The sequence below is a fragment of the Cariama cristata genome, unplaced genomic scaffold (genome assembly GCF_000690535.1).
Source record: "Cariama cristata isolate BGI_N322 unplaced genomic scaffold, ASM69053v1 scaffold4905, whole genome shotgun sequence".
NCBI classification, from domain to species: Eukaryota; Metazoa; Chordata; class Aves; order Cariamiformes; family Cariamidae; genus Cariama; species Cariama cristata.
In genome coordinates this window covers 9,465-23,337 of record NW_009616806.1, presented here as the reverse complement: position 1 = coordinate 23,337, position 13,873 = coordinate 9,465, and the positions used below count along the sequence as shown (strand labels likewise).

The 13,873-nt window shown below is 38.3% G+C and overlaps 1 protein-coding gene across 1 annotated transcript in view; it reads right to left on the bottom strand.

Moving 5' to 3' along the window:
- Positions 1–13,873, bottom strand: part of SLC22A15 (solute carrier family 22, member 15) — a 34,794-nt gene that overhangs the window by 11,472 nt on the left and 9,449 nt on the right. Inside the window, exons 2-6 of the mRNA XM_009700293.1 lie at positions 8,276–8,488; positions 5,093–5,225; positions 3,921–4,085; positions 2,725–2,854; positions 738–953 (exon numbers count right to left, since the gene is read on the bottom strand). Coding sequence (XP_009698595.1) covers positions 738–953; positions 2,725–2,854; positions 3,921–4,085; positions 5,093–5,225; positions 8,276–8,488 — 857 coding nt within the window. The remainder of the gene's footprint in view (positions 1–737; positions 954–2,724; positions 2,855–3,920; positions 4,086–5,092; positions 5,226–8,275; positions 8,489–13,873) is intronic.

Here is a 13,873-nt window from a genome sequence, read left to right as displayed (position 1 = left end):
CAGCAGGAGATCAGCAATTCTCCTTTAAGGAACAGAAAAATCAACTATTCTGCAGTAAGCATTTGGAAAAGTAACAGGAAAACAGTTCTGTGTTGCCTGCTGACAAAATAATGCTATTTGGTTTTTTTTGTTGTTATTTAATACATCTTCCCCAAATATATGCATTATAAAAGCAACTGTGTGAAAAGTAATGCCAGAGGACTTGCATACCATGTCATACATAAGGTTTATTTCAAAGTGGCAGCAAAAGACCTCAGGGCTAGCAGAGCTATCAAAAGACACACTTTTGGAGAACTAAATTTCTGCTAGCGACTAGAGGTAGTTCCTGCTCCAATCACGGGTTCCTGCTCCTTACTACAGCAACTGCTAGCACTGGTAGCACTTTCTCTTACAAAGCACTGACACATAGCACTGGGCCAAAGAGGAGGACAGCATGACTAATGTCAGCAGCCTTTGAGGCTCAGAAAGGAAGAGAGTTCTCAACTATTTTGAGACCCAAAAAGCATGACAAATGCAAAGATAAACCACCTCAGAACTAGACTTTAAAAATGGCTTCACATTAGAAATGCACTAAGGAAATACTATAATATAAGGATCCTTTTTAGGTACAGTGTCCCTAATAATACAGGCTGAGACTAAGTACAATCTGCAGGATAAGCCGATTCTCAGCAACACGCTCTCCCAAAGACTTAGGAGGCAAGAGTAGCACAGTTGGGCCTACAAAGTATTTCAAGTACCAGGTAAACATCATGATCAAGGTGCGTCCCAAGAGAATCTTGTATCGGAACAGATCCAAGAAGCTGCCAGCCTCTCTGGAGCTCCTCTCTGCTGGGAGTTTTAATGAAAAAGTGCACTTCTGCTTGCGGTTCCTCTTTGCAATGAGGTAGAGGGCATCTTCTGCTTCATTCAGCCGGCCTTGTGAGTAGAGCCAGCGAGGGGACTCTGGAATGAATCTGAAAGATACATACACAGACAGCTTCAGGGCTTTTCTCTTCTATGAGGCTGGACTTCTCTACGGAAATAAGGGTGAAATACATTTCAGTATAACAAAGAATTTTTCAAACAACCCTTGAGCATTAAAATTCACTTACTGAAACAAAGACAAAACATGTTGAAAGGAAAGGGAACATAAGTCATATGTAATTTGATACCAAGAAATTACAATGAGTATATACATGTATACACACACATATATATATGCACAATGCTACAAGTTACAGTGTCATTCAGACCCTCTCTTCAGAGAATTCGGAATTAAGGAGGTACCACATTACTACAAGTAACACAGGATGTTTTTGCAACATCAACCAGTTGTCTTCCATTTCTCATTTTCCAACTTTTCCCCAAAATCTTTCCTGTAGACAGGAAGGCAGAGGCTGTGCAAAGCTCATGCTCTTGCTCCCCATGCGCACTGTTCACTTGATAGATCTAACTCCAACACAGCCTAAAAAACAAATCTTATATTACTTTTAGGTTCATAGAACTAATTTAAACTTTAGTCTTTTGCAGCAGCTTTAAGATTTTTGCCTCTGACTAGAAGTGACATTTTTCCTTTCAATTTAAAGGAAGGTGATTCTGTGCTTTTTTATAAAAAACACCTTAGAAAGGAACATGTTTTCTTCCCCATCATAAAAAAATCCAGTAGTATTTTCTGCACAGAGTAATTTAAGCAATGTGGGAGGGAGGCAGTGTAAAATTTTGAATAAAAAAATCTAAACAAACCCTTTCTTACAGCAAGATAGGCCTCTGAGCACAGCTCTGAAGTCCCAAGCATAAAGCACTTCAAAAAATTCTACATATCAATCTGAAAGTTAATTTTTTTTCCCCCAAAGGCCCCAAGCACCACTCAGTTTTGAAATATCAGAAGTATCATCTCTGCCTTTCACCTCACAGCCTCTAAGACCTTCCCCTGAGTTCTAATGCTTCCTTTGAAAGGATGCATTGACTCTTTAGCAAAGAGCTTTATTCAAAAAGTTAGTTAGTGAAGTTAAATAGATGTTGGAAGGAAAAAAGCCTTAAGTTTAAACAGCAGCTAAAGTTACTTTCTTCTTTCAGAAAGAAGAGACAGACTTCACTGTGAGGGAGTATATAAGAAAAGAAGAGCACATTGCATCATATAGCTTTCAGTGCTGAAGTCCTCAGACACAAAACCCCTACTATCTTAATAAAGAAGCCTTCTTCCTATTCTTTCCTAATCATATTTGACAAATAAATGGAAGCTGCCCCTTGTTTCTTTTACATGTCACCGTTAAGACTGTACGTGCAAGCAATTTTGATGCTGCTCTTTGTGTAAGCACAATTATAAGAGAAACATCATGTTATTGCATAACCACAAAACCATTTCTGTATCTTTTAACATGTATATCTAGTGTCTCGTAGCATACCAGACAATAGTTTAGATCATCTACATAGACCAGTTAAAGAATAGGATGTGCTTCTACACCACACTAGAGACTATTCCCATCTACAGTAATACGCATATACAATACAATGTACACTTACATTTTCAAATACTGCAGCACTGCTATTTAAAGAAAGAACATGGGGTGGTAGAGGTTGAGAGAAATACCTTAGTTACACCACTTCGTGTCATCCTAGAAAGGCACCTTGACTTAGTTTGGTCTGTTCACTGGGTTTTTTGTTTGTTGTGGGTTGTGTTTGTTTTTTTCTTTTTCTTATTTTTGACATTCTTCTTGATGAAACTCAGTTTGAAAAATAACTTACATAGAGAGAAGAAAGACAACTGTTCCTTCCAGGTTAACCACAACAGCCAGAGTCCTCCAGGAACGAATGAAGTACCCTAATAAAGCATACTGGGCAATTCCCACAGCAAAGAACAAGCCTCCAATAGAACCTAACATAAAATTAAACACAAAACAAACCATTATCACTCCTTGAAGGAACATTACTGTCAACACATGGGATCAGACAGAAACTAACACTTTATCATGAAAAATTCACTCAGCAATACAAGCAAAACGACAGCTATTTGACCAAAGAATATTCTTGTCTTTCACCCATGCTGGGCAGAAGTATTAAATCTAATTTCAAAGATCAATACAAGTCCAAAAAGCACTCTTCTACATCCCCCTCACCCAAAAAAGCCCCATAAACAGTTAAGTCTCGTAATTCCAAATATAAGTATGTTTCAGCCTTCTATGTTGAAAATAAATACTACAAACAATTGGAAAATTGGTATTTTTAGGAATATATAGTATTCCTTTATAGCCGTCTGATTCGTAAGATACCCTGCGTTAGAACAGTCTCAACATAGCACTCCTTTGGCACTTCTCACAGACAGGCTAAATCAGGTCCCAGAGCTGCAAGGGTAGAATTTATACACATCACATCTGAAGGACAGCTTCAGCACTAGCAACCAAAACAGCTAAGTGTGTCTCTATCTGTTGTTCTAAATTCCAACGTTGATTACCACACAGGACAGCACTTCTAAAATTTTTTTTTTTTTTTTTTTTTTTTACACACATGAAAAACGGTTGTCTCATCTTCCCACTATATAAAACCACTTTTGATTTCTTTTTGAGAACTGTCAGGAACAAAAGAATTTATTTTTAACATACAAACACTAAGCTCTGTTTAGCAGAGTCCAAACTTCTGATGGATAGAGCTCTGCTATCACAAACTTTGGATAAGTATTTAGCTGTGTAACACACACAGGGGATGTTTCAACTGGACCTTTATCAACTTGAGTGATGCAGAAATATGAATGGCCCCAAGTCATCTACTGTGCTTGTCTAAGGTTCGTATTAAACAAGGCACAGCACAAAGACTGCAGTCACACAGATGCTCAAGTAGACTTAAATTCACAACTGTGACAGTGTTAGCTTTGGCATGTCTCAAGTGGTGTGAAAAACCAAAATCTCTAAGTTCTGATAATAAAGACACTGGCACTCAAACTTTACCTGCTAAGGCCCAGTAGGCAGTACCCACACACTCATTCAGTAGAACAAAGGCGACCAGCGACATCCCACCATTCATCATCCCTACCAAGAAGCGAGAGATGGCAAAGAACTCATATGAGGGTGAGAATCCATTTGCAATGGCAAACAAGATGTCAAGAGCAAAACCTGGAAAACAAGGCAAAAGGTTACATTTCAGAAGAGTACCTAAAGAAAAAAAACAGCGTTTATCAGAACTTGATGTTCAGTGGAATCTGTCCTAAGTAATCACAGACAACTACAACACAGGTTTGGGCAGAAATTTAAGTACCTAAAGTCAATATCATAAGCTGGGGGGGCACGGCGCAGAACAAAAGGAGTCGTTTCTGATACATAATTTGCAGTATTAAACCTTCAAAGTCAGTTCATGGCAGACAATTTTCATATACTCAGAACTACTGTCTGGGTCCAGTTAAGATGGTTTGATATTTATCCCCATACAGAAGCCACAGATTAAATATATGTCCAAGTATCCCCCCTCATTCTTGGAAAGTAGTCTACACAAACTAGAGAAGAGAAACATTACCGAGGATAGCACACGGGGAGTTTGCACTGCATAGCAGGCCCACCTTTATCTGCTTTGAATAAGGTTGTTCCTTTAAAAATAATCAATTTTTAAATTCTACACGCTCATCCATTGACACATATCTTTATAAATGCATACACAAAACAAAGTTCCAAATGTCGTTTGATCTTAGGACAGTAAAAAGCTTCTGAGTTTTAAAACACGATGATGATCACAAATACATAAAAATTAAATCATGCAGACAGGAGATAAAATGTGCAACAAATTCCTCGCAGGTTATACATGTAAGAACATTGCTAACAAATCACTAGAAATATTAATTGCAACCTGTGGAGACCCCACGAGCATGGCATGCATGAGTGTAAGCCCTTATGATACGATTCCTACATCCACAACACCTCCCAGATATTCAGATGGTGATTGAATAGTCAAATATTAAATTCTCGTCCCTACTTATATTCCTGAAGTATACTGGAAGGACAAAAAAAATAATCACAGCACATGATTCACTGCTGCGTATCAAGCTCTCAGCAGAAACTGGGCTCTTGACACTGATCTTCACAGAGATGATACCTCCACTTCATTTATTTTGTTAGATGGCAGTGGTTACCTGTGAGATAGACTTTCTTCCTCCCGAAGCGATCTGAGAGCTGACCAAAGGAGATTGCTCCAACAAAAACACCACTGAAGTAGAAAGAACTGGCAGCACTGACTTTGTACGATGTGTTACCAATTAAAAACCACTAGATGGAGGGAAAAAAGTGAATTAACCAGAATCCAAGCAGTTCAGTAGGTTACCAACAGCTAATAGTTGGAGGGGGATGACACATTTTAAGGAAGATCAAACTTTGCATAAATCTCCTAAGCATCACAGTCAGTCATCAGTCACCAGAACACAATTGCTGTCTTCCAGACTCACCAGGTTGTACTAACCAATTACACAGTTCCCCCAAATCACATTGTCTTTGATTCTGAAATCAAGGACAGATCCCTCAATATTGTAATTTTTGCAGCCTTCTCCCCTTCTCCCTTTTATTGTCTTCTCACATAAATCTATTAGCTTAAATAGATTCAGTCCTACCTCTTGACATATGTCACCACAGTGTGTAGGCACAGTATGCAAAAATAAAAACTGTGGTTTATGTCCAAAGATAATCCTGCATATGCTTGTCCTTAAGAACTGTCTTGTCACTTAGAAACACTTTGGTAGCGTTAGACAGGTTCTCCCATATTGCAAATAGTCATCTTTTTTACAGTATACTTTGCATCATTTCCACTTCTTCTCAATTCCAAATACAAACCTGATCTTCATATGTTTGATTCTTACAGACTTAATGTCTTAGGTTGAACCTGACAGGAAATTCTTCCTCCACAAAACCGTAGAACAAAAATAGACCATGCTCTTTCTGTTCAAAAGTTATTTCCTTTTATATTCTAAAAACTCCACATCTTGCATTCTTTTCTTTTTCTACTCCTCTTGCATTTGAGATAATGTTTCCTTTTAGTGACACCCAACTTTTCTTCCTGTGCTGGTAAGCTAGTGATTATGTCATTATCCCTACAATAACACTTTAATCTTCTCCTTATAATCGTCTCTTCCTCTACTGAAATCCCATTATATATTCTTTCTAGCAAAGCTTATATTATTTCAAAGCTCAGTTATGAACTACCTCACCATGAGAACAGAGCCATGCAATTAAACCTCACCAAGATTAGGGAACCAACAAAACAAAATCATTCAGAAGCTCCAAGAAAATAACTTGCTTACTCTCAGTATATGCTTCATTTTGAATTGACACTTTAATGGTGAGGTGTTTACTGATACAGTAGGTAATGTGCCCATAAAGCAACAAGACTGACAAAATTCCATTCTAAAACTAACCATGTGACCACAAATCAGCTTTTGAAGCTTCTCTAGATTTTAAAAAAATTTCCCAGAAAAATGCATTTTTATAATAATAGGATGAGATTAATTTTATATTGAAACATCATGGCCAGTTTGTTTTATAAGAGCTATGAGAATCATGCCCTAACTTTTGGTATAAAAATTTTAAAAGCTGCCAACACTGAAACTCAGTGACATTAGATGCTTTCTGAACCATTCAGGGATTAAGGGACAATTTGGTTGAGAAGCAAATTTTGTTCTGCAAATTAATCTCAACAGCTAAGAAGCCTTTTAAAGGGCTCAAGGCTTTTCTCTTCTACATAAAGCGTATTCCATATATATGTCTGATATTCATAAATCAAGCTTTTTACATCAGAGTATTTTTCAGTGTAAATTTGCAATGGTCATGTCATTAGTAAGTGACACCACAAGATAAACATTAGAAACACCCTCCTCAAATATAGAAAAAGCTTCTTTACACATCAGTAATGAAATTAGCGATGAGATATCCCCCAAATAAGCGTGATCTCACTAAAATCTTTGTATTTAGCACATAAGGCAACTTCCAAATATACCACACATTCAGCTAACAAATTTTGAAAAAAATATGTATTTTAACAGTGGGAAACAGGAGAGGTAACAAGATTTTATACACATGGGCCTTTACTGAGAAGTACGTTAAAGGGCTACAAAAGCAGAATCTACACAAGTTGCCTGGGGATTTTTTTTTAGTTTTGTATGTTTCAAGTAAGCTTTGCTCTTTACATGCATTTCTTACTTATGTAACTAAAATGCATAAGAATCTTTATAAAATTTATGTCCTAGAACACTGCTAGGTTCCGCAAACACGTCTGACTTGTCAAGTTTAAGAGAATAGAAGATTCTGGGATAAATTAAAAAGCAAAATAGAAAAAGCCCAGAGAAAGTTTCAAAACCTTACTGAGCTTTAAATAATGCTTAAAAAAATCCACCATTCATTGGGGTTTTAATTTAAATAGTGGCACAAGTACTCATATCTTCTTTATTACCAGAATAAGCTGGCAGTTTTTATTAACATGCTTATAACAAATAAAGTTAAGTGCTTTACAGGACTAATTCAGATATCATTAATACCTCTGGACAATAGCCATGAATTACCAAGTGGTACTACACTCAACTGTACAGCTCTAAATTCAGGTCTTATAACACACACGCTCAGACAGGGCTCTTGCACAGAACGATTTGACATTAACAGATACTGAAGGCCCCAGGAAGGGCAGGTGTTGCACACATCAGTGCGGCATCTGAAATAATTTCTGAAGGGTGGCAAGACCATGAAAAACGACACTTAGAAAACACAGAGGCCACACCAATAAAGCTAAAGCTTGTTTTGCAACAGAAAGGGGGATGCTTTGACCACCTGACTCCCCACTGCCCATGTCTTCTTTCATATCTGGAGTTGCAGAGACTGCAGAAGCCACCTGCTCTCCAGTTCCTCCACTGCTTGCTAACTGCATGGAGGACACACTACATGTATTTGACCTTAGCAGGGGAATCACAGGAGGTGGGCAGAAAGGAGCTCAGTATCCATAAAGGATTTTGAGCACTTTAGTAAAATGAATAGCGTGATTCCAGCTCAATTGTGGAACCAGGCTACAGAAGCCAATACATAACTGCCATGTGGAAAAGGCAGGAAGTTTTGGAACAGAACTTTGGTCAAGATCTGCATAGCAAAACAAAGCTATTTTTTGTTGCCAGTAAAGATACGAGTAGATTACCTGTTCTCTACCCGGAGGTAGCACCCATTTCATTTGCTAATCAAAACACGCACTAGTATGGAAGAAAGCAGCAGTACAACCAGCCCCCTGCAATCAACCCAGTAAGACTTACTACTCACACATGATGCAGTAAAACACATTTCAGACTTACCTCAGAGACTATTGAGGTGAAGCTGCTGCTGAAGTGTACATGCTTATGCACCTCGCTGCCATTGGCGGTCAGAAGCCATTCCCCAAAAGCTCTCTGCGAACTCGCTGACTGGTTACTATGGCTCTGATTACCTGAGAGCTCTTGGAGATCCCAGTGGTAGGGAGGAGTTGCACCCACCAATGCAGTGAGGATGGCTTCAGTGGCCACATAGAGCTGTCATGAAAGACAAAAAAAAACATCACAGATGCTAAACATACATCCAAGCAACACTTCCTCTGCAGTTGGATCAAATCAGTATTAAAAAATATTCTTATTTTATATTTGCCTTCTACCACTACAAGATGCCATGCATAGCCCCCATCTATCAAATAACACATACTAAAGAACCACAGCTTCAACGTGGTTGTTCTTGCACTTTTTATCTGTTGATTATTTGAGAGAAAAGAAGTTCTCCTCCTGATGCTCTTCCTGCAGTCAGAGGCCCCCCAATTCCCACGCATAGCAAGTACACCTCCTGGATGTATGAAAAGTTGTTAGTAGTACTAGGGCGACAAAATAAAACTATTCTTTAATGTAAGTATATTACTGTATTATAACCTGTCCTTCCACCTGTGCTGTTCACTCCTCTAATTTGCTATTTGGAATAGAGCTCCTCCTCACTGTTTCATATCTAATCTTTCCCAGTTTTACCAGAGTTAATTCTTTCCTATTTTTTCATCTTCTGTAAACCTGTTTTACTCTTAAAAGACAGAGGCACACATGTGAACACACATATGCATTTTTTATATATCTACACATTTATACAGACACACAAAGTCTAACTACAGTGATCAACAGCTGGCTTTGTTTAGGAAAGAATAAAACTGCTGGAAACCCAGATGTTTCAAACCTGGTCTAGAGCTGGGTCACTGCTCAGAACATTCACAGGCCAATGCTTTAACACTTCATCTTAAAACCCAGTGTTATTAGATCTGTTTGAACACAGAGGTGCCACAAGTTCTGCAACAGAAGACAGATGATAAAGTCTGAGAGACAAAAAGGAGTTGCTGGTGACAAATACCCTTCCACTCTCCAAATAAAACCATCTCTTGTCTCAAGCCCTCACTGAGAAACTAACTCAGCACAGTAGCTTCTGACAAAACAGATCTGTTGCTTCTCCTCCCTACTACTTCCTCCATAAAAAAAAGTGCTCAGCCATTCCACTCTATTCCTCAAACCCCACTTCTACCACCTCCTGAACACAGCCCTTGCTCTGCTCCGAGCATCTCCATATGTTCTTGGGAAGAATGCACCTGTAGAAGGTGTGTTCTCTCAGAAGGCTGCTGACACAAATAATTCTCAGAACTGGGAAGACCATAGGTGGGCACAAAAAAAAAAGAAGTCTGAGAACCTCTAGGTTCTGATGCAAGCAATACCAGGTAATCCTGTTCTATTCTGTACAACAGCTGAGCAGAGTTACACCCAGTTCTAAATAAGAATTACTATTAAATTAACAGAGACTCCTAAGTTATTACCTGAAAGCATTTTCTTTCCATCAGCTCCTTTTTGCATTCTACATGATAAACCACTACTGTAGTGGCAGGAAGTAAATATATCTTTAAAAAAAAATAATTCTCTTTCCATTTTTAATATAAAATTATTGAATATCAAAAGGAATTTGGAAGAAAAACCAGCCTGTTAACTATGTCATTATTTAAGCTAAGAACAACTTCTAGATAGACAACAATGAAAAGTAGTGAATGACTAAGATTACTTGGGGAAAGAGGTGTTAAAAGCCAAGTGGCCATGTTGCTAGGGATGTGTGGATACAGTACTCTCAAGAACAGTTTGAAATTACTGGGAAGTGAGAACTACAGGTCATGATCTCTGGTGCATCCCTGTACTCTGACTTGCTCAGACAATTCTGTGTCAGGACTAAGTGATAACATCCTTGCATTTGTCTTGTGAAATAATAAACATAGTTTTGAAGTAGTTCAGGAAATGAAATCCTCAAGGCATTTGGTTTAGAGAAAAAGCAGAACGCTTTTCATTTTTGCTCTAGGTGAAACCCACCCCAGCTACAGAAAACTAAATCAAAAAAATAAGTGCTTGCAGACAAAGAAACACTACAGATTTTTCAATAAAAAACAGCCTAAAGTATCCTAGTGGCTACAGCAAGCAAGGGTATAACAAAGACAGAAATACTTTCAATTGATCTGTTCAATCAGAAAAATGTGTGAAGATGGGAGACATGTTTTGATGTTATCAAAGAGTATTGTTCTATATTCAGGTTCACTGGAGTCGCTGCTGACACAACACTGTTCTTCCTAGTGATCATCTGCCTTGTACTTTGGGTAGCAGGTATGGTTAACCCTCTGCACTTCATAGCAAAAAACCAAAAACAAATCCCACAAAACAACCCCCCAAATTAATTTACAATTCTGAAGACCAGAAACATTTTTTAGAAGTGGTCTTAAAAATACGATGAAGCAAATTCTAAACTTAAAGAAATTCAAAATGCAGTTTTTGTCAGTCAAGAGCCAGAAGTTTGTGTTAATGAATCGGAGATTCCCCTTTAAGAATTCAAAACGCTTGAACTTAGCAGTAACGTAGTTGTGTAGACTGGTGATCAATATAAAATGCTATCAAATAGAAATATTACATAACTTTGTAAGGTATAAAATGGCTACATTATATGCATTGTGGCAAAGCCCCTCATTTTTCATTTCTTCTATAATCCAAGTCAAGTCAAATCCATGTCATTTAATGTATACCTTCTATTCATAAAACATTTTAATTGGCTCTATGTGGATGTTAACAGTTCCCTATCGAATTCCCTGCACTGATCTGTATTAATCAAGATGAATACCAAGCACAGGGGAGGAGGCAGCAGCTCAGTCACTGATGATGAAATGCTGAGAGTTTTGTTAGCTTGGTTTAAGCTTCTCCTGTTTGTTTATATCCTCTGTAGGTTAAAATTTTACAGTCCGTCTAGATTAGAAGTCTGTGGTGTAAGGAAATTTATTAAAAGGCAACACCTTAACCTGCAAACTTTCTCTGCTAAGTAGAAGGAATTTTAGTTAGCCACTTATACCTATTTCATTAACAGGTTTTGAAATTAACTTAAAATTAACATTTTGAAATTAGTATTAAAGAAATGCCTGGAATGTCTTGACCAGCTTTCTTGGTGTTCATTTCCAGAACAAATTACTTCCAAGAAAAACATGGAATCTCTAATATGACTAGCAAGAGAGGGGGAAGGAGGACTTAAATAGTTTCATTTGTGTATGATGAAAACACACACAAAAATAATTTAAGAGACTTTTAGCCCTCATAATTCACCCATTATGAAGCACAAATGAAAAAAAGCAAGACTTAAATTCTACTAAGAAGTCCTTTCAACCTTTTTAATCATCTCAGCAATTCACAACCAGCCTGGTCATTCTAGACAAGAATCAGCTGAAGCATTCACTGCCAAACAAAAAGAGTAAGTCACTAACTTCTGACCTTTCAAATATAGAAACATTAAAACTGCACCTTAAGGAAAGACAGAGATTAAGGAAGAATGACAAATTACCTTGCTCTGGTAGAAGCCTATGATGAAGAGATGGTTACATTTTAAGATTGAGTCATTTCTCCTGAACATGACAAGCAGCTGAAAAGCTGGAGGGCCACTTTATTTTTGAAAGTCTGATGATCTCATCTGCTCAGAGTTATTTCAAAATGAGTGATTTGCCTTTAAATTCACAGAATTTTCCCCCTCAATAACTCTTCTATGTGGAAAAGCCCTAAAATGCCTTCCTGCTGCAAAATTATTATCTGCTGCTGACAGCACACTCTTCTACCAAAGTATCTTCCCCTTCTTCATAGGGCAATAAGGGAGAGAACACTGTAAAACAGAAGGAAAGGCTGCTGCAGTTACAGTGAAGAATCACCATGTGCAGAACATGATGTAATCTCTCAGACACTTAATCCCAACCTCACTCTGACAGGAACTATTCCCCATGAATAATGTCACCGCTGTTGATTATTACATGTGCCAGCAACAAAGTCAACACATTTTGAAAGAATTTAGGATTTCTGTAGAGAAACTGAGAAAAACCTAGCCAATTTATAGAGGTTTTTCAACCTTAAAATGTAGGCCTGTGGAATCCACAGAAAAAAGTCCAAAGTCTGTCCAAATGCATACGTAACTTTATTCTAGAAATCCTTTAACATCTACATTCAAACCTAAGACTGTACAGCAAACCACCACCCTCAGAGCCTTGCTTCCTACAGGTTTGTGGAAGATGCCCCCTTAGCTTCCTCTTCTTCTCTGTTCCAAACATTCAGAGACATCTCAACCTTGTTCCATGTTCCCTGTGATTTTGGTGGGCAGTGGCAGCAGCAGGGGTTTGGTGCCCCTTCTGCTCAGACGGGCCAGCCAGCACATGTCCCCACGAGTGAGGTGACTGCTGCCACCAAACAGCACACGGACAGACAAGGCCTGCTTTACTCCCCATCAGCACAGCCAAACATGCAAGTCTCAAGAGCAAATTGCTTCATTGAACAAGTTTTCTGCAAAGACAGTCCAACTGGCAGCTAACGCCTGTGTGTACACACACCTTTGCCTGACTGCACACACCTTGTACCTGTACTCCTGCCTACCTAATGATGACAACACTGGTTATAGCATTGCTGATAGACTGCAGGACACATACCTAGTTCGCAACTCCTCAGTTCAAGTTGCTTTTATAAATATTTGGTAGTCTATCACAAGAAAATGAATCTACTCTTTCTGCCAACAGGCTGAAGTGATCTTCACCAGCAAAATTTATAGAAGTACTTTCAGCTCTGTACTTTTTTCACTAGTGCTGTCCCTAGAGATCCAGTATTTCTAGCTAATTCATACCATTTGAGATTTCTCAGTCATTATCAATGAACCCAAGACAGAGGGTATGTCAGAGTCTGCTCATAACTGAAGAGTAAAACAGAGGGTGGAATGTAGACAGTGACAAAGAAAGTCAAAACAAAGTTCCACAAAGGGTTCTCCAAGAACAAAACAATATTCTTCACACAAGATCACATGGGTGAATTGAACTCTGAATATGCATACTTCATTAAGTTGTGCCAACAGCATTAGATTCTTCTACCTCTTCCACCACCCCATTCTCCCAAACAACAGGATAAACAAGTAAGAAAACTTACCATCAAGAGACAGGTTGCTATTACTTCCTGCAAGCTGGATTTCTCCACTGTGCTATAAATACAGATGAGTTTGCTGTTAAGAAGTCAGCTGTCAGTCTTGTACTGAAGCAAAATCTTGCAAGACAATTATCTAAATGGTTTGCTCTGGGACAGATGAAACAACTTACAGGACTGAAAAGACCTCAGTAGGATTCCTCTACTATGGTATACCAGTCTCTTCAATAAATTAACACATAGTGTGCTACCTACCACAGACACATTAGAAGTGACCACACATTTTTTTTCTTAACAATAACATAGGAGGTACAAGCCACGCACATGATACTAAGGAGACCTAGAATTTGCTAGTGACCTAGAACATAGAAGCAGGTGCTACAATGCTTGTGGCATCTTATAAAATCCACCACCCTGAAAAAACCCACCTCACAGCCT